This window comes from Gekko japonicus, unplaced genomic scaffold (genome assembly GCF_001447785.1).
Source record: "Gekko japonicus isolate JY-2015 unplaced genomic scaffold, Gekko_japonicus_V1.1 scaffold2536, whole genome shotgun sequence".
NCBI lineage: Eukaryota > Metazoa > Chordata > Lepidosauria > Squamata > Gekkonidae > Gekko > Gekko japonicus.
Genome location: NW_015173752.1, coordinates 191,819 through 215,905, shown reverse-complemented (window position 1 = coordinate 215,905; position 24,087 = coordinate 191,819). Strand labels below are relative to the sequence as shown.

Sequence of the window (24,087 nt, the reverse complement as noted above, 5' to 3'; positions counted from 1 at the left end):
GGCCCTCCCTGGCCCCAGGCAGGGGTGGGGAGAGGCGGGGAGGAAGCAACTTACCCTCCCTCTTCTCCTGCCTCCTCCTGGCTGAATGAGGGCTGGAAGCGGGGCGGCCGGAAGCAGGCGGAGGGGCTTCATCATGTGCCCCGCCCCCCGCACCTCACCCGGGGGAACTGCGATCCCCCGCGTTCCCCCCGAAATGACCTCTGGTCAGGACAGTGACAAAACAGAGGTGGTTTGCCGTTGCTTGCCTCTGCATAGCAACCCTGGACTTCTTTGGTGGTCTCCCGTCAAAGTACTACTAGCCAGGGCCAAACCTGCTTAGCTTCTGAGATCTGACGAGATCGGGCTAGCCTGGGCCACCCAGGTCAACACCCCCACTCTCTCTCTCTCTGTGTATATATATCTGTGTCTGTCTGTCTCTCTCTGCCAACTGAGGATACACTTCATACAACGGCTCCAGTCCTCAAGAACTCACACCACGGAATATCGGTTAGTCTTGACGTTTTCACCAATCGAGTTTGTTTTTGTGTTGTTTTTTGATTCCTCTAATGCCTGTAAACCAAAATGCTGTTCAAAGCAGTGGGAGCAGTGGCCAGTCTCCAAACTGGCACCTTTCTTGGCCCCAGATACTGGGAACGCAAGAGTTGGCCCGAGATGGCACAGGAGCTGTTTGCAGAGTCTTGAGAAGCAGGGAAGCCCAAACAGTGCCTGGAAGAGACTGGCATGCCTTTTGCCCCCTGCTCTCATTGGCAAAGTTTCCTTCTCCTCCCCTCCTCCCCATGTTGCCCTCTCTGATCCAGCACAGGACTGAGCCTTTTCGCGGAACCGTTCGATCTTGAGGAGCAGTGAGGAGGAAGTTTTCTAGAGTGGGCAGGATCCGTGGGGACAAGGCCTGGGATTGTCCCTGGAGCCAAAGAAAACTTGGCCTCCGAGGCTGTTGGCTTCGCCTCCTCTACGCTCACCTGCTCCGAGGGCCTCAAATACAGGCCGGGCTTGTTAACGCTTCTCAGGGAAGTTTATTTTCCTTCATTGCTCTGGTGTCCAAAGCCAATTGTTAATCCCCAAGAGGATGGGGGTCTCTCTGAGGGGGTGTCACGAACCTTCTCTTCGGCAACTTGTTGTTCAGTCGCACGTTGAATCCGACTCTTTGCGACTTCATGGGCCACATCACGCCAGGCCCTCCTGTCTTCCGTCATGCTCCAGAGTTTGCTCAGTTTCATGTTCGTTGCATCTATGACACTGTCTAACCATCTCATCCTTTGCCGTCCCTGTTTTCTTTGACCTTCAGTCTTTCCCAGCATCAGGGTCTTCTTCTCCAGTGAGTGCTCCCTTCTCATTGGGTGGCCAAAGTATTTCCGCTTCAGTTTCATTATCTGGCCTTCCAGGGAACAGTCAGGGTTGATTTCTTTTAGGATTGACTGATTTGTTCTTCTTGCAGTCCAAGGGACTCTCAAGGGTCTTCTCCTGCACCATAGTTCAAAAGAATCTATTCTTCGGTGCTTGGCCTTCCTTATAGTCCAACTCTCGCAGCCATACATGACTACTGGGAATACCATTTTTTTGACCATATGGACATTTGTTGGCTGGGTGATGTCTCTACTTTTTATCATGCTGTCCAGGTTTGCCATTACATGACTACTGGGAATACCATTGCTTGGACCATGCGTATTTTTGTTGGCAGGGTGATGTCTCTACTTTTTATCATGCTGTTTAGGTTCGCCATCGCTTTCCTCCCAAGGAGCAGGCGTCTTTTAATTTCATGGCTGCAGTCACAGTCTGTGGTGATCTGGGATCCCAGGAACGTGAAGTCTGTCACTACTTCCACAGCTTCCCCTTCTATTTGCCAAGGAGTGATGGGGCCGGATGCCATGATCTTAGTTTTTTTGATGTTGAGCTTCAAGCCCACTTTTGCGCTCTCCTCTTTTACTCTGAGCAGGAGGCTCTTTAGGTCCTCTTCACTTTCTGCCATTAGAGTGGTATCGTCTGCATATCTGAGGTTGTTGATCTTTTCCCCAGCAATCTTAATTCCCGCTTGTGATTCATCCAGGCCAGCATTTCGCATGATGTACTCTGCATATATATTAAATAAGCAAGGTGACAATATACATCCTTGTCGTACTCCTTTTCCTATGCTGAACCAATCAGTTGTTCCATATCCGGTTCTAACTGTCGCTTCTTGACCCTTATACAGGTTTCTCAAGAGACATGTGAGGTGGTCTGGTACTCCCATCTCTTTAAGGACTTGCCATAGTTGTGATCCACACAATCAAAGGCTTTAGCATAGTCAATGAAGCAGAAGTAGATGAGGCAAAGGCACTGTCTAATCCTGACTGGTGGTGGGACAGGGGCAGTACTTCCACTGCCCCTTAATGTCCTACATCTCAGTAATTTTGCTGACTGCTGTGTCTGTGGGAAAGTTCAGATTTTCCTGGTCTCACACACAGCAGCCATTTCCCCTGACCCTGTGCCAGCCATTCCTCCCACAGAGGAGGACTTTTTATTTTTATTTTTAAATGGCAATTGAATGTTGTTATAACAACCCCCTTTATCAGCTTCTCTGAAATCCCAGGTTTCATTAAAAAATTAAGTAAGTCTCTATCCCCTATTGCTGCAGGTATACATTTCTGCTTCTGTCCCTGCAATGAAAGGGACTAGAGACTTACTTTAAAAAACCAAACCAAACCCTGAAAGCTGGTGTCATAAGAACATAAGAGAAGCCAATGTTGGATCAGGCCAGTGGCTCATCTAGTCCCATACTCTGTCACACAGTGGCCAAAAATCCAAGTGGCCAAAAATACCAGGTGCCATTAGGAGGTCCAGCAGTGTGGCCAGGACACTAGAAGCCCTCCCACTGTTGCCCCCCCCCCAAGCACCAAGAATACAGAGCATCACCTGCCCCAGACCGAGAGTTCCTATTTATACTTTGTGGCCAGTAGCCACTGATGGATCTCAGCTCCATATGTTTATCTAATTCCCAACTGAAGCCGTCCATGCTTGTAGCCGCCACCATCTCCTGTGGCAGTGAATTCCACGTGTTAATCTCTCTTTGGGTGAAGAAGAACTTCCTTTTATCTGTTTCTAACCCGACGTGATCATGATCCTGTCATGATCCTGGGCCTATAGTAGGGAGGCCTAGTGGCTCCAGGGAAGTCTGTACTGGAGTGACAACAGGGCCTACAATTCCCAGGTCACCCTTTGGGCCCTGGGAGTGAAAATTTACTTCAGTAGAATAGTAGAGGGTGTCGCCTGGGAAGAAGGGATAAATGGCTTTGCCCGAAGTGGGAGGGTGTTGTTCACTCCTAGGAGGCAGAGCTAGTGTGAAGCTGCTGCAATTGGAAGGATCCCTCATCCAAAGGAGGCGAAGTCAGTTTGAGGCAAATACCTAGAGAAGGCTAGGGACAGTACAGTCAGACGCATTAGGATTTCTTATTTTGCTGGTTTGCCTACCTTTACCGTGCTCATTCCCCCTACACGTTATTGAATTACAGTTATTGTTCAGTCTCTTTAATAAAAATAGTTGATTACTCTGCCTGGGTCCTCACGCCTCATTTGGTCACTTATAAGGGAAACCGGCCGGAAAAGGAGGGTGTAAAGGGGTCGGGGTGGGTGCTCTGGCCCAATGGTCCCTCTAAGCTGTGGAGTCCTGTGAGCAAAAATCCTACTTTGTGAGCTGCTGGCATTAAAGTTGTGAGCGAGCGGTTTGGCGGCTGCCTAAATTAGTTTGCTCTGGAACCCTCCTTTCTAAGCGAAGACAAAAATGTGTGAGCCGGAGGCTAAAAAACTGTGAGCTAGCTCACACCAACTCAGCTTAGAGGGAACACTGCTCTGGGCCTTCCCGAGGAGACGCCTACCAGAGCGGGGCAGCCATCAGAGAACCTTTCTAGCCGCTGCTCGCGACAGCTGGGGACTCAGTACACCTGAAAGATTTAAAAAAAACAATATTCCATTGTTGTTTTTTAAAGAACACTCTAAAAAAATCCAGTGCCACGGCGGGGGGGGACATAATGAGGGGGCACTGGGCCAGGGAAAATGCAGCAGCAGTTAGGAAACTGCACAAGAAGACCCATCCATTACAGTGTCCCGAAGCCACCGTGGTTCAGCACGGACGGCTGGAATAGATCCTGTCCTACGGCAGCCAGGCCGAAAGCCCACTAGTTGCTCAGCAAAACCCGGAACGGGTCCCTCTCGTCCAACAGGGGGTTTTAAGCAGCAGAGCAGGTTGTGGGGAGTTTCCCAGGCTTTGCAGGACCTAGGAGAGCTCCCAGGGAACAGATGTGTCGGTGGAATGAAGTTCAGAAACTCAGCTGAGCGAGTTGCTAGGAGTTCAGAGGCCTAGGGTCACATCTGCTGCCTCCTCACAGAACCTTGCGTGGAGAACGGGATCATTTCAGTCTTCGACCACAAGCTCGCAGTTCTAGGCAGTGGTGTGGGGGCTGGCATGACGGCCTAGGATCTGGGAGACCCAGGTTCGAATTGTCACTCTGCCACAGAAGCCCGCTGAGGGGCCTTGGGCCTGTCACCCTTCCTCAGCCGAACCTCCCTGAAAAGACTCAAACTGAGTTCTCAAATCTGTCTGTCTTTTATTTGTATCCTAATTTACCACTTTTCACAGGCCTGAACAACTGCCTTAACCCAATCTTAGCTATCCTTAACCTCCCTGAAAAGACTCAAACTGAGTTCTCACATCTGTCTGTCTAACTCTTTTATTTCTATCCTAATTTACCGCTTTTCACAGGCCTGACCCACTGCCTTAACCCAATCTTAGCTATCCTTATTGCCCCGTTACTTGTGCATCTTGATTGTAACGAGCCCTTCGTGGCAACTAGACCCCACCATCACCTATATGCAATGGCTGGCGAAGTCTGTTTCAGTGTATCTGATTATGAGAGCCAGTTCGGTGTCGTGGTCAAGTGCACAGACTCTAATCTGGGAGAACCGGGTTTGATTCCCCACTCCTCCACTTGCAGCTGCTGGATGACCTTGGGCAAGCCATAGTTCTGTAAGGGCTGTTCTCTCAAGGACAGTCCTCTCAGAGTCCTCTCAGCCCCACCTACCTCACAGGGTGTCTGTTGTGGGGAGGGGGAGGGAAAGGAGTCTGTAAGCCACTCTGAGACTCCAAGTGAAGGGCAACTCCTCATACCCAGAATTAAACGTAGTTGGTCTTAAAGGTGTCCCTGGACTCACACTTTGTTCTACCTCACCTCTACCTCAAGAAGATTGTTTCAGGTGGGTAGTCATGATTCCCCACTCCTCCACTTGCAGCTGCTGGATTACCTTGGGAAAGCCATAGTTCTGTAAGGGCTGTTCTCTCAAGGACAGTTCTCTCAGAGCTCTCTCAGCCCCACCTACCTCGCAGGGTGTCTGTTGTGGGGAGGGGAAGGGAAAGGCGTTTGTAAGCCGCTCTGAGATTCCAAGTGAAGGGTGACTCCTCGTACCCAGAATTAAACTTAGTTGGTCTTAAAGGTGTCCCTGGACTCACACTTTGTTCTACCTCACAAGAAGATTGTTTCAGGTGGGTAGTCATGTAGATGGGCAGTAGAAAAACACGACTTGAGTCAGATACCTGACAAAGGGAGTTTTAATTCTCAAGCGTATCAACAGGGCAGAGAGGCCGAGGCCTTCCCCTGAGAAGAACATCAGAAGAGCCATGCTGGGTCAGACCAGCGAGGGTCCATCTAGTCCAGCACCCTGTCTCGCACAGGGGCCAGCCAGTTCCCCTGGAGGGCCAGCAACAGGGCAGAGAGGCCGAGGCCTTCCCCTCATAAAAACATCAGAAGAGCCCTGCTGGGTCAGACCAGTGATCCATCTAGTCCAGCCTCCTGTCTCACACAGTGGCCAACCAGTGAGTCTGGATGGCTGACAACAGGGCAGAGAGGCCAAGGCCATCATAAGAACATCAGAAGACCTTTGCTGGATCAGACCAGTGAACCATCTAATCCAGCATCCTGTCCCACACAGTGGCCAACCAGTCCCTCTGGAGACCCAACAACAGGGCAGAGAAGCCGAGGCCTTGTCCTGAAGTTGCCTCCTGGCTCTGGGGATCAGCGGCTTAGTGCCTCTGAATGTGGAGGTTCCCTTTAGTCACCATAGATAATACTGATAGATCTATTCTCCGTATTGACAGTTGCTATTCCTTCAACCCCAACGAAATGCCAGTGGGCATCATGGTGCCTGCTGACACCCTTCCTGGTGGCTCAACAAGTGTTTTTAGAAAGTGGGTGGGGCTTTTTACCAACAAGGCTTCTGATTGGCTCTGCAGATTTTTTAAAAAATGTTGCTTTGGCAGCAGCTGCCACAGCAGCACAAGGATCTTCACTGTGTGATTGAAGGTAAGCCGTGGCAGCCATTTTGTGGCTGTTTTTATGGTTCCTGCAGCCGCCATTTTGTGGCTACACTCACCACACTAGGTCAAAATTTGAAAGAGGCCCACAGGCTCAAAAAGGTTGGGGACTGCTACTTTAACTTGTTGATACATGCCGTTTACAATCAGCAAGAAGAAGAGGAGGAGGAGGAGGAGGAGGAGGAGGAGGAAATTGGATTTTAGGCTTGCAAAGTCCCCCCGGGGGCGGGGAAACCTCCGCCCCTGAGGCCCGTTCCCCGCTGCCGGCGGATCGGGCCCCGGTGGGAACCCCACCCCCAAAGTTCGTGACGTGCATGTCACCCGGCTTCTGGGTGACGTGGTTGCAGCGTGTGCGCGCTTTGCACACACACGCGCACTCCAGGACCGAGCCGGGAGTCCCCCGCTGCAGCAACAGGTAGGACTTGGCAACCCTATTGGATTTATACCCCACCCTTCAGTCGGAGTCTCAGAGAGGCTTACAAACTCTTTTCCCTTCCCCTCCCCACAACAGACACCCTGTGAGGCAGGTGGGGCTGAGAGAGCTCTGACAGAAAGTGCTCTTTTCAAGGACAGCTCTTGTTATGTCTTAAGTTAATAAAGCGATGTTTAGCTTAAGCATAAACTCTAGTAAAACAAAGCAGTGTTTGAATTAAAGAACTGGCCAATCAGAGAAGCATATGTTTTCGGCGGGAACAACTTTCATAGGTTCCAAGCCCTGTATTTCTATTGGTTGTTATCTGTTTGTTGGGTGTGGTTTACCCCGGTTCAAATCGTATATAAGCCAGCCTGGTTACATGCATTTTGTCTTGTGTTGTTATGAGCTGAATAGACATGAATCACTTGTTTAAAGAGCTGCCTCGATCTCAGTTCATAATAGCTCTTGTCAGTCAGAATTATGGCTTGCCCAAGGTCAACCAGCAGCTGCAAGTGGAGGAGTGCGGAATGAAACCCAGTTCTCCCAGATTAGAGTCCGCACATTTAACCACTACACCAAACTGGCTCTCCTCCACCAGACTGTCTCTCTGTGAATAGTTTGCTGGTGATCCTTATCTATACTCACACAGCCATAGCAGAGATTCCAGGAAACTTTGGTGTGACCAGACCACTCTCTGAGTGCCAGTTTGGTGTAGCGGTTAAGTGTGCGGACTCTAATCTGGGAGAACGGGGTTTGATTCCCCACTCCTCCACTTGCACCTGCTGATGTGACCTTGGGTCAGTCACAAGCTCTGGCACAGCTGTCCTTGAAAAAGAGCAGTTTCTGTCAGAGCTCTCAGCCCCACCCACCTCACAGGGTGTCTGTTGTGGGGAGGGGAAGGGAGAGGAGTTTGTAAGCCGCTCTGAGACTCCAAGTGAAGGGCGGGGTATAAATCCAATCTCTTCTTCTTCTTCTATTTATTTATTTATTTTATTTTATTCCATTTATACCCCGCCCTCCCAGCGATGCCTCAGGGCGGCTTACATGGAGGCAAATGCCATTATAAAACATATATAAAACATATATAAAACCATTTAAAATCCCAACAGTACAAAAACAATTTTAACAAGTTATTGACTAAAGTGCTCTAGGTGTTCAACATGATGTTTCTCTTCCCTGTGTCCCAGAACTGTTAATGAGAAGACCTATGTGGCCGAGGTGAAGGAGAAGCACCAGGCAAAGAAGATGTACAACGAAGCCCGCCAACAGGGGAAGACGGCTGCCCACATCGGCACCAAGTAAGAGCCCTTTCCCGGAACTTCCCACGTCACGTCTGACCTCCTTCAGAGAGAGCCACCCTCACACGCAACTGCTATTGCGACATTTTTCCAGGGACCGAGAAACAGAGAAATTCAGGGTCTTCGCCAACGTGGAAGCGGGAGGCAAGGCCGCCTTTGCGCTGACTTACGAGGAACTGCTGCAGCGGCACCTGGGCAGGTATCAGCACGCCATCAGCATCCGGCCCCAACAAGTGGTCGGGAACCTCAGCGTGGAAGTGAGCATCTCCGAGCGCACCGGCATCGACTACGTGCACGTCCTGCCCCTCCGCACGAGCCGGCTGCTGACCAACACCCTCCGAGGTACAGACTCCTCGTCTGTCTGTTTATAGAAATCTTCCAGTTCCTGGGATGGGACGGCCGGATCAGTTGAGCTGGGAATGAGTGTCACAAAGCGGTTCTCCGGAACCCCGCTCCTTTGAGCACCAGCTTTAGTTTCGGCTTTGTGTGACCATCACGCGTGGGCCTGCGTTCTACCCAGAGGTCATTTCGGGGGGGATTGCGGGGGATCGCAGTTCCCCCGGGTGAGGTACGGGGGGCGGGGCACATGATGAAGCCCCGCCCCCTGCTTCCGGCCGCCCCCTGCTTCCAGCCCTCATTCAGCCAGGAGGAGGCAGGAGGAGAGGGAGGGTAAGTTGCTTCCTCCCTGCCTCTCCCCACCCCTGCCTGCCTGGGGCCAGGGAGGGCCTTCGCGGGGCTTCCTCGCACTCCCGCCGGCCTACACACTTCCGGTGATGTCAGGGTGTGTGGCATATGCTAATGAGTTATGCTAATGAGTTCCCCTAGCTCTTTTTCTATGAAACGACCCCTGGCTTCTAGTGTCCTGGCCCCCCGATGGACCTCCTGAGGGCACCTGGTATTCTTGGCCACTGTGTGACACAGAGTGTTGGACTGGATGGGGCATTGGCCTGATCCAACATTGGCTGCTCTTATGTTCTTATGTTATGTACTTGCAGCTAAATGAGTGAACGGGCCCCTGTCTCAAGGCTTGTGGCTGAAACGTTAATAAGGTTCTTCCTGTGGTATTAGATCTGTGATGGCCCTTTGCAGCTTATCACAGGAACTTTGCAGTCTCGATCCTACTGATCAATTTTACCTTTGCTCCGCAGGGGACTCTGAGGTGCCACCGTCCACCCGAGTGGAGAAAGGCACTCACTGTGCTTGGATCATCTTTGCCCCAACGCCCCAGGAGCAGGCTGCCTACTCCAGCTCAGGAATCGTGGCCGATTTTGTAGTCCAGTATGATGTAGCCATGCCAGATGTTGCCGGGGACGTGCAGGTAAAGGTGGAGTCTATGCAGCCAGAACCTGTGTTTTGGCCACTGTGTGACACAGAGTTGTTGGACCGGATGGGCCATTGGCCTGATCCAACATGGCTTCTCTTATGTTCTTAAAGCTGCTGGTGGACCTCCTGATGGCCCCTGGGTTTTGGCCACTGTGTGACACAAGAGTGTTGGACTGGATGGGCCATTGGCCTGATCCAACATGGCTTCTCTTATGTTCTTAAAGCTGCTGGTGGACCTCCTGATGGCCCCTGGGTTTTGGCCACTGTGTGACACAAGAGTGTTGGACTGGATGGGCCATTGGCCTGGTCCAATATGGCTTCTCTTATGTTCTAACTCAGAAGAGAAGGACTATCTGGGGCATGCAGACTGCCTTCGAAAGGGTGGGGCAGGATGGTGCTGTGAGTTGGGTTGCCAACCTCCAGGTGGTGGCTGGAGATCTCCCGAGACTACAACTGACCTCCCGATGACCAAGATCAGTTCCCCTGGAGAAAGTGGCCGCTTTGGAAGGTGGACTCTGTGACATCACTCCCCTCTGAAGTCCCTCCCCTCCCCAAACTCCGCCTTCCTCAGGCTCCACCCCCCAAATCTCCAGGTATTTCCCAACCCGGAGCTGGCAGCCCTCTCAACAGGGCAAACAGGGTCTCCCTGTGTCCATTTTAGAGCGGGAAGGCAAAAGGACCATTGGAGACAGGGGACTCCACAGTCAAGGCAGACAGTGATTTCTCTCTCCTCTCTCAGATCTACGATGGCTACTTTGTGCACTACTTTGCCCCAAGGGGGTTGCCCCCCGTTCAGAAGGACGTGGTGTTTGTGATCGACGTCAGTGGCTCTATGTATGGTACGAAAATGAAACAGGTGAGCGCTGCTGAACGGACACAGGGAGGGTGTGTGGTCCATATTTTCCAGCTGGGGAGAGGTGGGATCCTTTGTAACCAGAATTGGGTGCTGTAGTATAGACCGGATGGGAAGGCACAAAGCTCGGTCTTTCCCAAACCTCCTCCTGTGTCTCAGTGCAGGGGTCCCCAACACGGTGGCCAGGGGCACCGTGGCGCCCGCTGACCTTTTTCCTGGTGCCCGCCAGCTGGTTTTAGAAAGTGTGTGGAGCCAACAGCTTCCTTTAAAAAAAAAAATGTAACAGTTTATTGAAATCTGGCAAACAACAATACAAATACATCACTGTAATATTTAGCAAAGAGAGAACAGTCTGCAAACCAGAACAAAGACGTAAGGCAATAACAGCCCACTGAACAAACGAACTATGGCCCCGGTCACACGGCAAAGTTGCCGCGGGAGAGGCACGGATGGTGGGCGGATTATCTGGGCGCGATCACACCCCAACATCTGGGAAGTGGAGCGCACCCGTGGCTTACCGACGACAATGCGCGTTAAAAAACTAGTACCTCCAAGGTACTAGTAAACCTTTGCCACGGGCTGCCTCCCGACGCCGGTGGTGTGATCGCGCCAGCGTGTGGCATTCCCCTCCGGTCCTTCGGCGCCGAGGGAAGGACTCGTGGTATGCCGCCGGCGCGTCTGATCGCGTAATCGCGGATCAAACTGGGCCGGGGCAATTAGCCACGCCTCCCCCCCCCCCCCCGTGATAACCGGCCCGTGTGACTGGGGCCTATCATGATCAAATCTTAACAAACAAAAAAGAACATCTGAGAATACAACAATCAATTCTTTAGATTTATCATACTCCAAGAGCAACAATTATTTCAGGGGTTTCATGTTGAGAAGACAAACATTCAAGTACAGGAAGCCAGATAGCGGAGAAATGAAAGTGTTGGGAAGGCCTAGCAGTATGGTCCAGACCAGCACCTCCTGGTGATCCCAGGCCCACTTCGCCTCAACCAGGCCAAGGGCTTTTTCGGCCCTCGGGCTCCCACCGGAGATCAGGGCCCTGCGGGGACCTATCACAGTTCCACAGAGCCTGTCAAGTGGAGCTGTTCCGCCAGGCTTTTGGTCTGATTGCTTAACTGAGAACATCCCCCCCTTCGAATTGTCAGCAGGCTGTGCCGAATTTACTGTGGAGTATATGTCCCTCGTTGGTGAACGTGCAGGCTTATTATCCCGGACGGGAGACGGGGAGATGATCACCAAAGTCACTCCTGTGGGAGGCTTGAAAAGTTTGTCTCACTGTTTCATTCAACTTAGATTAATTCTCACTGTAATAGCGACTGAAGAAGAACCCCTATGGAAACAAGGGAAGTATACCGGGACCTTGTATCACTGTTACTCTTATCTCTGAATGTAATTACTCCTCACTGTTACTGTTATCTCTGAGTGTAATTACTCTGCATTGTTATTGTAATTGCAAGTTTTGAATGTTATTGTTCCCAGGGGTCATTTCATAGAAAAAGAGGTGCAGGAGCTTATTAGCATAACTAATTAGCATAACTCATATGCCACGCCCCCTGACATCACCAGAAGTGTGTCAGAAGGCAACACCCACCGCTCAGGCTCCACTGGACTGTTTTGGATGGCTAGATCTGTCCTCGTGCAGATCTGTCCTCGCAGAGGAGAGAGAGCTTGTACCTGAATAAAACCTGGTCTTAAAGGTGCCACTGGACTGTTTTGGGCTGGGGGGGGGGGGGGGGCCCTCTGCAACTTACCTGGCTGCTTCTTGCTCTCACTGAGGGCTGCTGGGAGCAGGGGGTGGGGCTTGTTGCACGTGCCCGCCCCCTGGGCTCTTTACTGCCGGAGATCCGCTCCTGTGTGCTCCCCGCAGGAAATGACCCATGATTGTTCCCAGGTTTATAGGATGTCTCAGCTATTGGTTAGTTTGGTTGCTTAACTACATCCTGTTTGGTCAGTTGGCAACTGGACTCTTGTAATTTTTGTGAGTCCATTGGTACTGATGTTGTATTCGAATATGGTGTTGCATTGTTTTCAATGGAGTTATATTTGTGGACTCTTACTGGTGGGACTTTTATATGTTTTGAGAGTCTGAGATGCAGCCCATTTTTGGAGTTTAACACATTTTGATTACGGGCTTTTGGTTGAGGTGGCGGACGTCCAACCATTCCGTTTTCCCCTGTTCATGGCCTCTTCCCAGGGCCCTGCTGCTTGGGCACTGGAGCTTTTTATTCACCTGACACCAGGCAAGGGTCCTGTCTGTTACTGCTTATTGTGCCATCTGTTGTTTTATTGGTTTTACCGCTTTATTGTTTTATGAGTCTTGTGTTGTAAGCTGCCCTGAGCCCACTCGTGGGATAGGGTGGGATATAAATTAAGAATGATGACGATGACGAAGGCAAAGACCACATACCGCAGGACACAGTAGAATCTGCTTATTGCTGACAACTGGCCAAGATGCTAAAAGTGGTGTCACATGACCTACTCTGCTAGTCGTGGGTGTACCTAGTTCTCAACAAGGACAAATGTGTGGATACTTAAATCCAGAGATTGGAGCCATCAGACCCATAGCCAGGATTTTGTGGCATGTGGGGCAATTTTTTTTTCTGGTGGGGCTGAAGTTCTCAGTGCAGAAAGAAAAGCCATTTAGCCAGCAGAAAGCTGTGACCAGGATAGATCTCTGAACTGCCAGCTGTCAACCACTTTAGATGACAGTTCTCAGCTGCTGCAAATTAATCACTTCTGCCAGCCTAAGCAATCATTCTGCAAACAAGCCGGCAGGTGGGGGTGATGACTTCTAGAGCCAAGAAAGCAAACACTTAGGCAGAAAAACTCTCTTAAGGAAGACACGTTTCTGGACACAGGGTTAGAAGGGACCCTAGAGGTCACCTACTCCAACCTCTTTGCTCAGTGCGGGAATTAGTCAACCACAACACTCCACTCTGCTTAAAGGAGTGCATACCTTTCAAAAAACGTTTTTAAATGACTGAAAAAGCATTTACAGGACAAATTCTTGTGGGGCGGTGCCTTTATGAAAGGGGGGCAGAGCCCCCCCCCCCAAGCCCCACTGTAGCTACAGGCCTGGCCTGGGATCAGAGGAAGATGACCAGTGTCTCGAAGGATTGGAGAAAAACAATATTTACAGCCTGCCTTTAGCAAACTTTTCTGAACACCCTCTAGGAAGGAGTGCCGTAATATCTGCTCCCCCGTGCCCTGGCGATCCTGCAGGATACCACAGTCATGAACCCTTCTAACATCATTCCTTTAGCGACACTGAGTAAACCAGGTCTTTCCCCCGTCTCTTGCTGACTGTCCCCAGACCAAGAAGGCCATGCAAGTGATACTGAGCGATCTACACCAAGATGACTACTTCAACATCATCACTTTCTCTGACACAGTGAAGGTCTGGAAGCCCGGCCAGTCCCTCCCGGCGACCCCTCAGAACATCCGGAAGGCCAAGGACCACGTCAGCAAGATGGAAGCGGACGGATGTACGTATTCGCTGGGACAAGTGGTGGGTGGCGGTGGTGGGTGAAGAGATCCAGAGTCTTCTGAAGGAGTCTCCCCAGTTTTGCTCTTGAGTCCCCGTTCTTCCTAAGTAGATGGAAGCTACTAATCCTCAGCTTCTACAACTCAAGGGCTCCTCTTAGAGGAATCTGACCCATAGCTGTCTGGGTCGATCTGTTCCATTAGACATCATTCTTTCCCAAGGACATATCTGAAGGCAGGTGTCATTTTGCAGAAAAAGAGGTGCAGGAGCTCATTAGCATAGCTTATTTGCATATGCCACACCCCCTGACATCACCGGAAGTGTGTCAGAAGGCAACACCCACCGTTCAGGCTCCACTGGACTGTTTTGGATTGCTAGCTATTGGGGGGGGGGAGAACGTGCAGATCTGTCCTCACAGAGGAGGGAGAGCTTGTACCTGAATAAAACTTGGTCTTAAAGGTGCCACTGACTGTTTTGGATGGGGGGGGCCTCTGCAACGTACCTGGCTGCTTCTTGCTCTGTCTGAGGGCTGCTGGGAGCAGGGGGTGGGGCTTGTTGCATGTGCCCGCCCGCTGGGCTCTTTACTGCCGGAGCTCCGCTCCAGTGCGCTCCTTCAGGAAATGACCCCTGTCTGAAGGACCGCCCCTTCCCATATGTGCCCCAAATAGCCTTGCGCTCACGAGATCAACACTTACTAGTTACCCCCGGCCTAAAAGACATCCACTTAGGTTCGACCAGGGCCAGGGCTTTTTCCACCCTGGCCCCAGCCTGGTGGAATCAGGTCCCACTAGAGAGCAAGCCCCTGCGGGACCTTTTATTGTACCGCAGGGCCTGCGAAACAGAGCTGTTCCGCCTGGCCTTTGGGTGAGGCAGTGGGCGTCTATCTTAGTTGGCCTCCCTGCTCTAGTTCCCAATTAGTTGAAAGGGCCCATCTGATTCCATCTTGTGGTCCTAACCGATGCTTCCTCTAAGCTATGGAGTCTTGTGAGCAAAAGTTATACTTTGTGAGCTACTGGCAATAAAATTGTCAGTGAGCGATTTGGGCACTGCATAAGTTAGTTTGCTCTGGAGCCGTCCTTCCTGAGTTTAAGACAGAAATCTGTGAGCCGGAGGCTAAAAAACCATGAGCTAGCTCACACGAACTCGGTTTAGAGGGAAACCGATGCTCCCTCTAAGCTGTGGAGTCCTGTGAGCAAAAATTCTAGTTTGTGAGCTACCGGCAATAAAATTGTCAGTGAGTGATTTGGGTACTGCATAAATTAGTTTGCTCTGGAGCCATCCCTTCCTGAGCTGAAACAAAAATGTGTGAGCCAGAGGCTAAAAAACTGTGAGCCAGCTCACATTAACTCAGCTTAGAGGGAACACTGGTCCTAACAGATTTATATGATTTAAGATTTATAAATCCTAACAGATTTATATGAAACTGCCACTGCCAGTATGAATTTGATTGTTTTTAATGATTTTAATGTGATTTTATCGTAACAAGTCTTGGACTTGGTTTCTTGTGATCCGCCCTGAGCCAGCTTTGGGGAGGGCGGAATAAAAATCTCAAAAAGAAAGACGCCTGGTTGAATATCACCAGAGCCAGGGCTTTCTCAGTGGCGGCCCCATACTGGTGGAATGAGCTCCCGGAGGACATCAGGGCCCTGCGGTTTTACAGTTCCACAGGGCCTGTAAGACGGAGCTCTTCCGCCAGGCTTTTGATTAGGAGCTGCCACTGATGAATGTGCCCTGGAACATCTTCTGGCTTGAAACTTAGAGCGTCTTCTGGCCTGAGACCTTGCTGGATGCTACTCCTATCGTTGGGTGTGATTTGGATTATCACCATAATCTATTGTTTTTATCTGTAACTGTTGCTGTTTTAACCGGTCTTGTATTCTTAACTATTTTATCTCTGTATTGTTTACGTTATTTTAACCCTGTTAGCTGCCTTGAGCCAGCGTGTCTGGCAAGGCGGGAGATAAATAATAAATAAATAATAAAATAAAATAAAGATGATTAAAAATAAGACAAAATAAGCTGGCAGTCCTGCCTTCTGACATCCCCCCGGCTTTCTGTTCCCCAGGGACGGATATCAACGCGGCTCTGCTCGCAGCCGCCTCCGTCTTCAACCGGAGCTCCTCCATGGCAGGGAAGGGGATTACGGAACAGAGAATCCCGCTGATCATCTTCCTGACAGATGGTGAGCCCACCTCCGGCGTGACGGCCGGCAGCCGCATCCTCGCCCACGCCCAGCAGGCTCTGAGGGGCACCGTCTCTCTCTTCGGCCTGGCCTTCGGGGATGACGCGGACTACGGACTGCTGAGGCGCCTGTCGCTGGAGAACAGAGGTGTGGCCCGGCGGATCTATGAGGACTCTGACGCTACTCTGCAGCTGAAGGGCTTCTACGATGAGATCGCCAGCCCTCTGCTCTACGACGTGGAGCTGGCCTACCTGGACGGGGTAGCGCAAGACCTCACCAGGAACCTCTTCCCCAACTATTTCCAGGGCTCTGAGCTGGTCGTGGCCGGGCGGGTGAAGCCGGGGGCGTCGGAACTGCGGGTACGCACTACGGGGCAGGGCCAAGAGGGACCGCTGGACTTGGAAAATGACATTGCGGCCAACGCCACGGAAGCCGCCCCCTTCGGCTGCCTCGGGGATGCTGGTCAGATCAGCCGCTTCGTGCAGAGACTCTGGGCCTACTTCACCATCCAGGACCTTCTTCAGGCCCGGTTCCGGGCCAACGACACGGCGGCCCGGCGCCTGCTGACCGAGAAGGCCACCAACCTGTCTCTCAAGTACAACTTCGTCACGCCTGTCACCTCCCTGATCGTGGTGAGGCCGGAGGAGAAGAGAGAGAAGGGGCAACCGGCCAAAGCGACCGCCCTTCCCGGAGTGACCAGAGCTCTTAAAGCCACACAAGTGTCGGGAACCTCTACGCCGCTGTGGCTCTCCAAAGTGTCTAAAACCACTGTTGGCGTGACCCATATCCCTGTGGCCGTCACAAAAGCCCCCAAGAGCACCGCAAGGCCCGGAGCTGTTCCCACCGCCCTGGTTCCAGTGACAGCAACTGGAATCACCAAAGCAGCCAGGCCTACATCTTTCCCAGTTGCTGCCGTAACCACCGTCACCCCCGGCAGCCACGCCTCCCCGCTACCGACTGCTACCCACACCAAAGCAGCTAAATTCCCCCCAGTTCCAGGAGCTGCTGCCACGTCTCTGGCTCCAGCTATAACCCGTGGCTCCACCAAGCCCCCCAGAGCCACCGCCTCCGTCAGGGCCACCAGAGCACCTCCCAAAAACCTCAAACCCAGTCCGACCAGAGTCGGTAGGCTCAGGACAACAGTCCAACCTCACTCGGTTCAGGAGACGAGAGGAACGGCCATGGCCAAAGTCCTGGGAGGGGTCGCCGGCACAGCCCTCGGCGTGCCTACTACCGTGTCCCCGCTCGGAAACGCAAAGGCTCTTGAGAATAATTCTGGCAGCGGAGGGCAGCACGAGACCACCCCGCAGCTGGCCACCAAGCCTCAGCCACGCACACACTGGCAGGGGGGTGCCACCAGGACAGAGACAGGGAGCATCCCATGGAACAGGGGTGGGACAGTGGGGACTGAGAGGCCTCTGCAGAATAGTTCTGCTCCATGGGGCACCGTACCTGGAGCTACACCCCTGCCCCCCCAGGGAACAGAGTTAACCAGCAGGATCCCCAGCCCGACGCCTGCCTCAAACATCAGCCTTTTCCTCTTACCCGGAGAGTCTGAGCTGCTCGTGACCACTGACCTGGACGTTGAGTACGTGGAGTCGCTGAATCCACCTGCAGTGTATAGTTTTGTGACAGCAGAGCAACAGCCAGGTAGGGGCCAGGAAGTAGGGTTGGCCTGACCGCTCTGTGGGTTGGGGGGCCTTCCCAAAGAGCTCCGCCGCCTCCCAGATCACATACTTAGTGAGGGGTTGTTACAGGGCTTTGACTTTGATCTCCTCGTTGCTAGTCTCCGTGAGCTGGGAGTACAGCTGTCATGACAGGCTGGGATCTCACTAGATCGAGAACTCGGGTCGGTGGGCCTTCAGCTAACCAACAGCCCGGACAGCTACTTGACATTACTGGGTGGTGGCAGCAAAGAACCCACCGAGTCCCCCTCTCTCTTCTAGCACCGACTCTTTCCACATTCTACTACATCCCTATCTCCTTAGTCCCAAGGATGAATTCCTTCCTCCCTCCCTGCCTCCTACCTTGCTATATTGCCAGTGTTTTACAACTGTTTGGGGCTCTTTTCCCTGTTATACTATGTTCTAATCCAGGGGTCCCCAGTGTGCTGCTCATGGGCGCTATGGTACCCGCTGACACCTTTCCTGGTGCCCACCAAATGTTTATAGTAAGTGGGTGGCACTAGGTAGAGCTTTTGCCCAGCAGGGCTTCTGATTGGCCAATGGAGATTTGATTGGCTGCGTCGATTTTTTAAAAATGTTGCTTTTGGTGGCAAGTATGACCACAGCACAAGGAGCTTCACCACATGACTGAAGGTAAACTGTGGCAGCCATTTTGTGGCTGGCTCTGCCCTTTTGGCAGCCATTTTGTGGCTGGCTCCGCCTCATTTGGCAGCCATTTTGTGGCTGGCTCTGCCTCATTTGGCAGCCATTTTGTGGCTGGCTCCACCTCCTTTGGTGGCCATTTTGTGGCTATGCCAGCCACACTGTGTCAGAATCCCAAAGGTGCCCACAGGCTCAAAAAGGTTGGGGACCCCTGTTCTAATCTATGTCCCTTCTCTTGCCCTCCCACACCCAAATAATTTAAGTTCTCATCTCTACTTGTCTCCTTCTTAGACAGCATGGATTACGAAGACTATACAGGTAATTTATGTGCATTGCCAGATTTTTTTTGGGGGGGGGTTAGGGAAATCAATGTGGTATAGTGATTTTTTTGGAATCAGTGTGGTACAGTGTTTAGTCAGATTAAAATCTGAGAGAACTGTGTTCCGATCACCACTCTGCTGTGAGGTCGACCGAGTCTCTCTCGGCCTAACCTACGTCAAAGGGCTGTTGGCAAAGGGGGAGGAAAAAACCACACATCGTGCCCCCTGAGCTCCTTGGAGGGAGGGTGGGATAAAAAAGCGCTGGACAGATAACATTTTGAGGGCTTTCTGGACGTCACCCTTTTCTACTTCGTTCTGTCTTAAGGAATCGGGGAGGAAAGAGATCACCAAAGCAAAGAGCCAGTTTGGTGTGGTGGTTAAGTGCGCGGACTCTAATCTGGGAGAACTGGGTTTGATTCCCCATTCTCCCACATGCAGCTGCTGGTGTGACCTTGGGTCAGTCACAAGTTCTCTCAGAGCTGTTCTCTCACGAGCAGTCCTCGAAAGAGCTCTCTCAACTCCTTGATCTCTGCCACCTGGAGATCCTCTGTAATCGCAGATCTCTAGCTGCCATCTGGAGTTGGCACCCTTACTCTGCTGACAATGAAAAGTGAGGTCTAAGGAGGCTTGGCTTCCAAACTCCACTAAAAACAGACATTCCTTTTGCAGATTTCTTAGAAGAACGGGAGAGTGATTCAGGTACGTCCTTGCATGACAGGGCTCCCAAGAGAGTCGAGTGGACAACCAGCCAGTCTTTTACTGGTCAGAACAGGAAAACCACGTCCTCTCGGGCCTGAGCAGCCAGCATGCTCGAACTTTGGCCAGGTTTTGCCCAGGGACCGGACAGGTTCTGCTCATAACCAGGAGGGCTCCACACTGGTTCCATTACAGCCTTCTAGAGCCAGTTTGGTGTAGTGTTTAAGAGCGCAGACTCTAATCTGGGAGAACTGGGTTTCATTCCCAACTCCTCCACATGCAGCTGCTGGGGTAACCTTGGACCGGTCACAAGTTCTCTCTCTCTGAGCAGTTCTCGAAAGAGCTCTCTCAGCCCCGCCTACCTCACAGGGTGTCTGTTGTGGGGAGGGGGAGGGAAGGTGATTGTAAGCCGCTCCTTCATTCCTTTGGCTAGAGAAAAGCAGAATATAAAAACCAACTCTTCTTCTTCACATGAAGCCTGTAGGCTGACCTTGGGTCAGTCACAAGTTCTCTCTCTCTGAGCAGTTCTCGAAAGAGCTCTCTCAGCCCCACCTACCTCACAGGGAGGAGAGTGGAAGGGAAAGGAGATTGTAAGCCGCTCTGAGACTCCTTCCAGTAGTGAAGAGCGGGGTATAAATCCAGTCTCCTCCTCCTCTTCTCATCATCTCAGTCCAGCCTCTGTACTGCCTCACCCGGGAAGAGAGGAGCTGGTACGTTTCAAACCAGGAAGTGGGCGGGGCCAGGCGGAGCTTTTGCCCAGCAAGGCTTTTGATTAGCCGCTGGAGATTTGATTGGCAGTGCAGATTGGGGGTGGGGAGAAACAATGTTGGCTTTGGCAGCAGCTGCCACCACAACACAAGGATCTTCACTGTGTGTGACTGAAGGTGAGCTGTGGCAGCCATTTTGTGGCTGGCTCCGCGTCATGGGGCAGCCATTTTTTTTTGCAGGCTCAAAATGGTTGAGGGACCCCCGCTTTAAATCAAAGGTTAGCCACACTGAAAGGGACAGGCACTTGAAAGCGCACCGTCCTAAACGCCTCGTGTCGAATTTTCTCCTGGACTTATTGTTCTATATTGTCTGGGCTATAGCAGGAAGCCAACTCTGGGTGGGAAAATACCAAGAGATTTTTGGGGTCGGAGCCTCAGGAGGGGGGGTTGGAGGAGGGGAGGGGCCCCAGCAGGGTGCAATGCCATAGAACCCACCCTCCCAAGCAGCCATTTTTGCCAGGGGGGTGGACCTCTTTTGTCTGGAGAGCAATGGGAGTAGTGGGAGATCTCCAGGCCCCACCTGGAGTCTGGCAACCAAGCCTCCCACTGTAGCTTGGGACTGTCCCAATCTCTCTGAGGAGACCTGTCAAGCAGAATTCTACTCTGGATGATCAGAGCAGAGGGGTCTTTTTGCTGAGAGTGGGTGGTACCCAGTGGTCAAAAAGACTAGGAGGGTTAAGTCATACCTGGTATAACTAACACGGCCTCTCCCGTACTCCAGGCCAACTGACCGGCGCCTCTAAGGGTGGCTTCTTCACCTTCTCTTCTTGGGGTAAGTCCCTCCCGTTTCAAGCCACGGAGGGTTCCTCGGGACCGTGGAGATCTGCTCAGCCTGAACGCCTGGTTTTTCTTTTGCTATTGGGTTGCAGTGGACGGAGACCCTCACTTCGTCGTACGGTTACCGCGCTCACTCGGGAACTTGTGCTTTACCCTGGACGGAGGCCCGGGAGATATACTGAACTTGGTGAGCGACCCTCGGACAGGTGAGAAAAGAGCCCTGGCACCAATCACGGCCCGCACCAAGGGTTGCCAGGTCCCCCCTAGCCACCGGGGGTGTGTGTATTTAGGGTTGCCAGCAATGCTCCCTCGAAGCTGTGGAGGCTTGTGGGCAAAACTTCTACCTTGTGAGCTATTGGCATTAAAGCTGTGAGCGAGCAATTTGGCTACTGCATAACTTAGTTTGCTCTGGAGCCCTCCTTCCTGAGCGAAGGCAAAAATGTGTCAGCTGGAGGCTAAAACACTGTGAGCTAGCTCACACTAGCTGACCTTGGGTCAGTCACTAGCTCTGGAACAGCTGTCCTTGAAAAAGAGCAGTTTGTGTCAGAGTTCTGTCAGCCCCACCCACCTCACAGGGTGTCTGTTGTGTGGGGAGGGGAAGGGAAAGGAGTTTGTAAGCCGCTCTGAGACACCTTTGGGTAGTGAAGGGCGGGGTATAAATCCAATCTCTTCTCTCTTCTTCTTCTTCTCTTAGAGGGAACACTGGTTGCCAGGTACAGAATGAGAAACGCCCGGGGAGGTGGAGATGGAGCCTGAGGGGGACGGGGACCTCAGTGGGGTGCAGTGCCTCCCAAGTCCACCCTCCCAAGCAGCCCTTTTCTCCTGGGAAACAGATCTCCGTAGGCTGGAGATGAGCTGGAATTCCGGGGGATCCCAGGGTCCCACCTGGAGGCCGGCATCCCTTCCTACACCTAATCGAAGCCATCCCAAGCAGTGCTCCCTCTAAGCCAGTGATGGCGAACCTTTTAGAGACCGAGTGCCCAAACTGCGACCCCAAACCCACTTATTGATCGCAAAGTGCCAACACGGCAATCTAACCTGAATACTGAGGTTTTACTTTAGAAAAAACAACTCATACATTAACTTAAGATGATCCAAACAAAGTAAGGAAAGCAATCCCAAATGCTTTCATTTACTTAAAATTATTTGGCAGAGAATTCGACACTTTAATGATGGTCTGGGCCCGGCTGGGGCGATGGCACGCGTGGCCACAGAGAGGGCTCTGAGTGCCGCCTCTGGCACCCGTGCCATAGGTTCACCACCACTGGTCTAAGCTGTGGAGTCTTGATAGCAAAAATCCTACTTTGTGAGCTGCTGGCATTAAAGTGGTGAGCGAGCGATTTGGCTCCTGCACAAATGAGTTTGCTCTGGGGCCCTCCTTCCTGAGCTCAGACAAAAAGGTGTGAGCCAGAGGCTAAAGAACGGTGAGCTAGCTCACACGAACTCAGCTTAGAGGGGACACCCCAGGCATCCTAAAAGCTTTGTTTCCACGAATTCTGGCATCTCGGGCCAGCTCCCTGTGTGCATGCACAGAGTGCGTATTCCATGCAAGGTGTGTTTTTTTTAAGGGGAGACCGGACAGGTACTCCTAAGCACGTGCAGAGCGCCTTTCCTTTGCAAAGGTAATCGGTTATCGGTTAAAAATGACTCTGCAAACCCAGACGGAGATGGGTGGGCCATGTTAGTCTGTCTGTAGCAAAAGGAAATCTTGTCCGTCAGTAAGGTGCTACTGGACTCTTGCTCTTTTCTTCTGTAAAACCCAGCAGCTCTCCCTTGCCTCTTTGACAAGAAGCAACTGGAAGGAAACTGAGGTGCAGACGGGGGGGACAAGAAACCAACAGCACTCAGTTCCCCTCCTATTTGGGCAGCTAGGCAAGAAAACAACGTTTCGGACACTTGGCAACCCTGCCCTGATTACCTGCAGAGAGAGTCTTGGGCCGGGAGGGGGGACACGATGCACTGCAGCAGGTTAGAGCCGAGCAGGTGTGGTTGAGCCGACGCCGTTTCTACACCTGTTCCGCAGGTGAGAAGCAAGGGAAGAGGGACGATTGCTTTTCCCCTGCGGGCTGATGCCCTCTTGGGTCTCCCTCCCAGGGCTGGAGGTCGACGGCCACTTAATGGGCGCTCCGTTAAGGCCGGGGCATGAAGAACGTCCCCGCACCTACCTCGATGCCGTCAGCGTGGTGGTGGACCATCCGCGGGGAACCTACGTGGTGAACGTGACGCGGGAGGGGGTGATGCTGCACGGGGAAGATACGCTGGTGTTGCCGTTCTCCCAGAGGGCCGTTGTCCAGAGGACGCCGCTGGCGATCTCCGTGTGGCCCGAGGCCAACGTCACCCTCCGGATCGGGCAGGGGGTGGAGTTCCTCGTCCTGCTCCACCACTACCACCACCCCACCGCCCTGCAGCTGGACCACCTGGGCTTCTACGTGGTGAACGGCGCAGGGCTGTCTGCTTCAGTGCGCGGACTGTTAGGTGAGCAACTCTTTCTCCAAGTCTCGCGGGGGAAGCAGGTTTTCTGGCCCCGTTCTTGCTGTACGTGGCTGAATCCCGTCCTGTGGCCGGAGTCGGGAGGGTCAAATTGGCATCCAAATATTTTAGAGGACAGTTGATTTTTTTCCCGTTTATTGGGTGGCAGCAAATGGGATCAAGTCACAGTTGACTTACGGCGACCCCCCCTAGGGTGTTCAAGGCAAGAGACAAGCAGAGGTGGTTGGCCACGGCCTGCCTCTGCGTAGCAACCTGGACTTCCTTGGGGGTCTCCCATCCAAGTACGAACCAGGCCTGACCCTGCTTAGCATTTGAAATCTGATGGGATCAGGCTAGCCTGGGCCATCCAGGTCAAGACAAGAGAGCGACCGAAACGGGCTGGCCGTTGCCTGCCTCTGCGTAGCAGGGGAGGGGAAGGGAAAGGAGTTTGTCAGCCACTCTGAGACTCCCGAGTGAAAGGCGGGGAATAAATTCACTCTCTTCTTCCTCTTCAAGTACTAACCGGGGCTGACCCTACTTAGCTTCCAAGATCTGATATCAGGCTAGCCCCCTGGGCCATCCCAGATTTTACCTGCTGGAGAAAATGGGGTGTTCCTATCATACTGGCACCAAGGAAAGCGAAACTGGTGGAAGACAGTGGTACACTAGAACACGAGAGGCAGTCTACTGTGTGCACGGGGGATGGCCATATTGGGTCTAGTGTTTTGGCCTGGCCCCTACCTTCCCTCTATATTACGGGCAACGATTACCTGGCCATATTTCTTTGTTACCATCGTATCGTGGCCTACAGGGATTATGCGGCCACGCTT

General features: G+C 52.3%; 1 protein-coding gene across 1 annotated transcript in view; it reads left to right on the top strand.

The window, feature by feature from the left end:
- Positions 1-24,087, top strand: part of ITIH6 (inter-alpha-trypsin inhibitor heavy chain family member 6) — a 32,170-nt gene that overhangs the window by 2,641 nt on the left and 5,442 nt on the right. Inside the window, exons 2-12 of the mRNA XM_015423489.1 lie at positions 7,940-8,050; positions 8,145-8,392; positions 9,199-9,368; positions 10,113-10,229; positions 13,549-13,720; positions 15,785-17,551; positions 18,520-18,546; positions 19,218-19,247; positions 20,733-20,783; positions 20,881-20,994; positions 22,883-23,263. Coding sequence (XP_015278975.1) covers positions 7,940-8,050; positions 8,145-8,392; positions 9,199-9,368; positions 10,113-10,229; positions 13,549-13,720; positions 15,785-17,551; positions 18,520-18,546; positions 19,218-19,247; positions 20,733-20,783; positions 20,881-20,994; positions 22,883-23,263 — 3,188 coding nt within the window. The remainder of the gene's footprint in view (positions 1-7,939; positions 8,051-8,144; positions 8,393-9,198; positions 9,369-10,112; positions 10,230-13,548; positions 13,721-15,784; positions 17,552-18,519; positions 18,547-19,217; positions 19,248-20,732; positions 20,784-20,880; positions 20,995-22,882; positions 23,264-24,087) is intronic.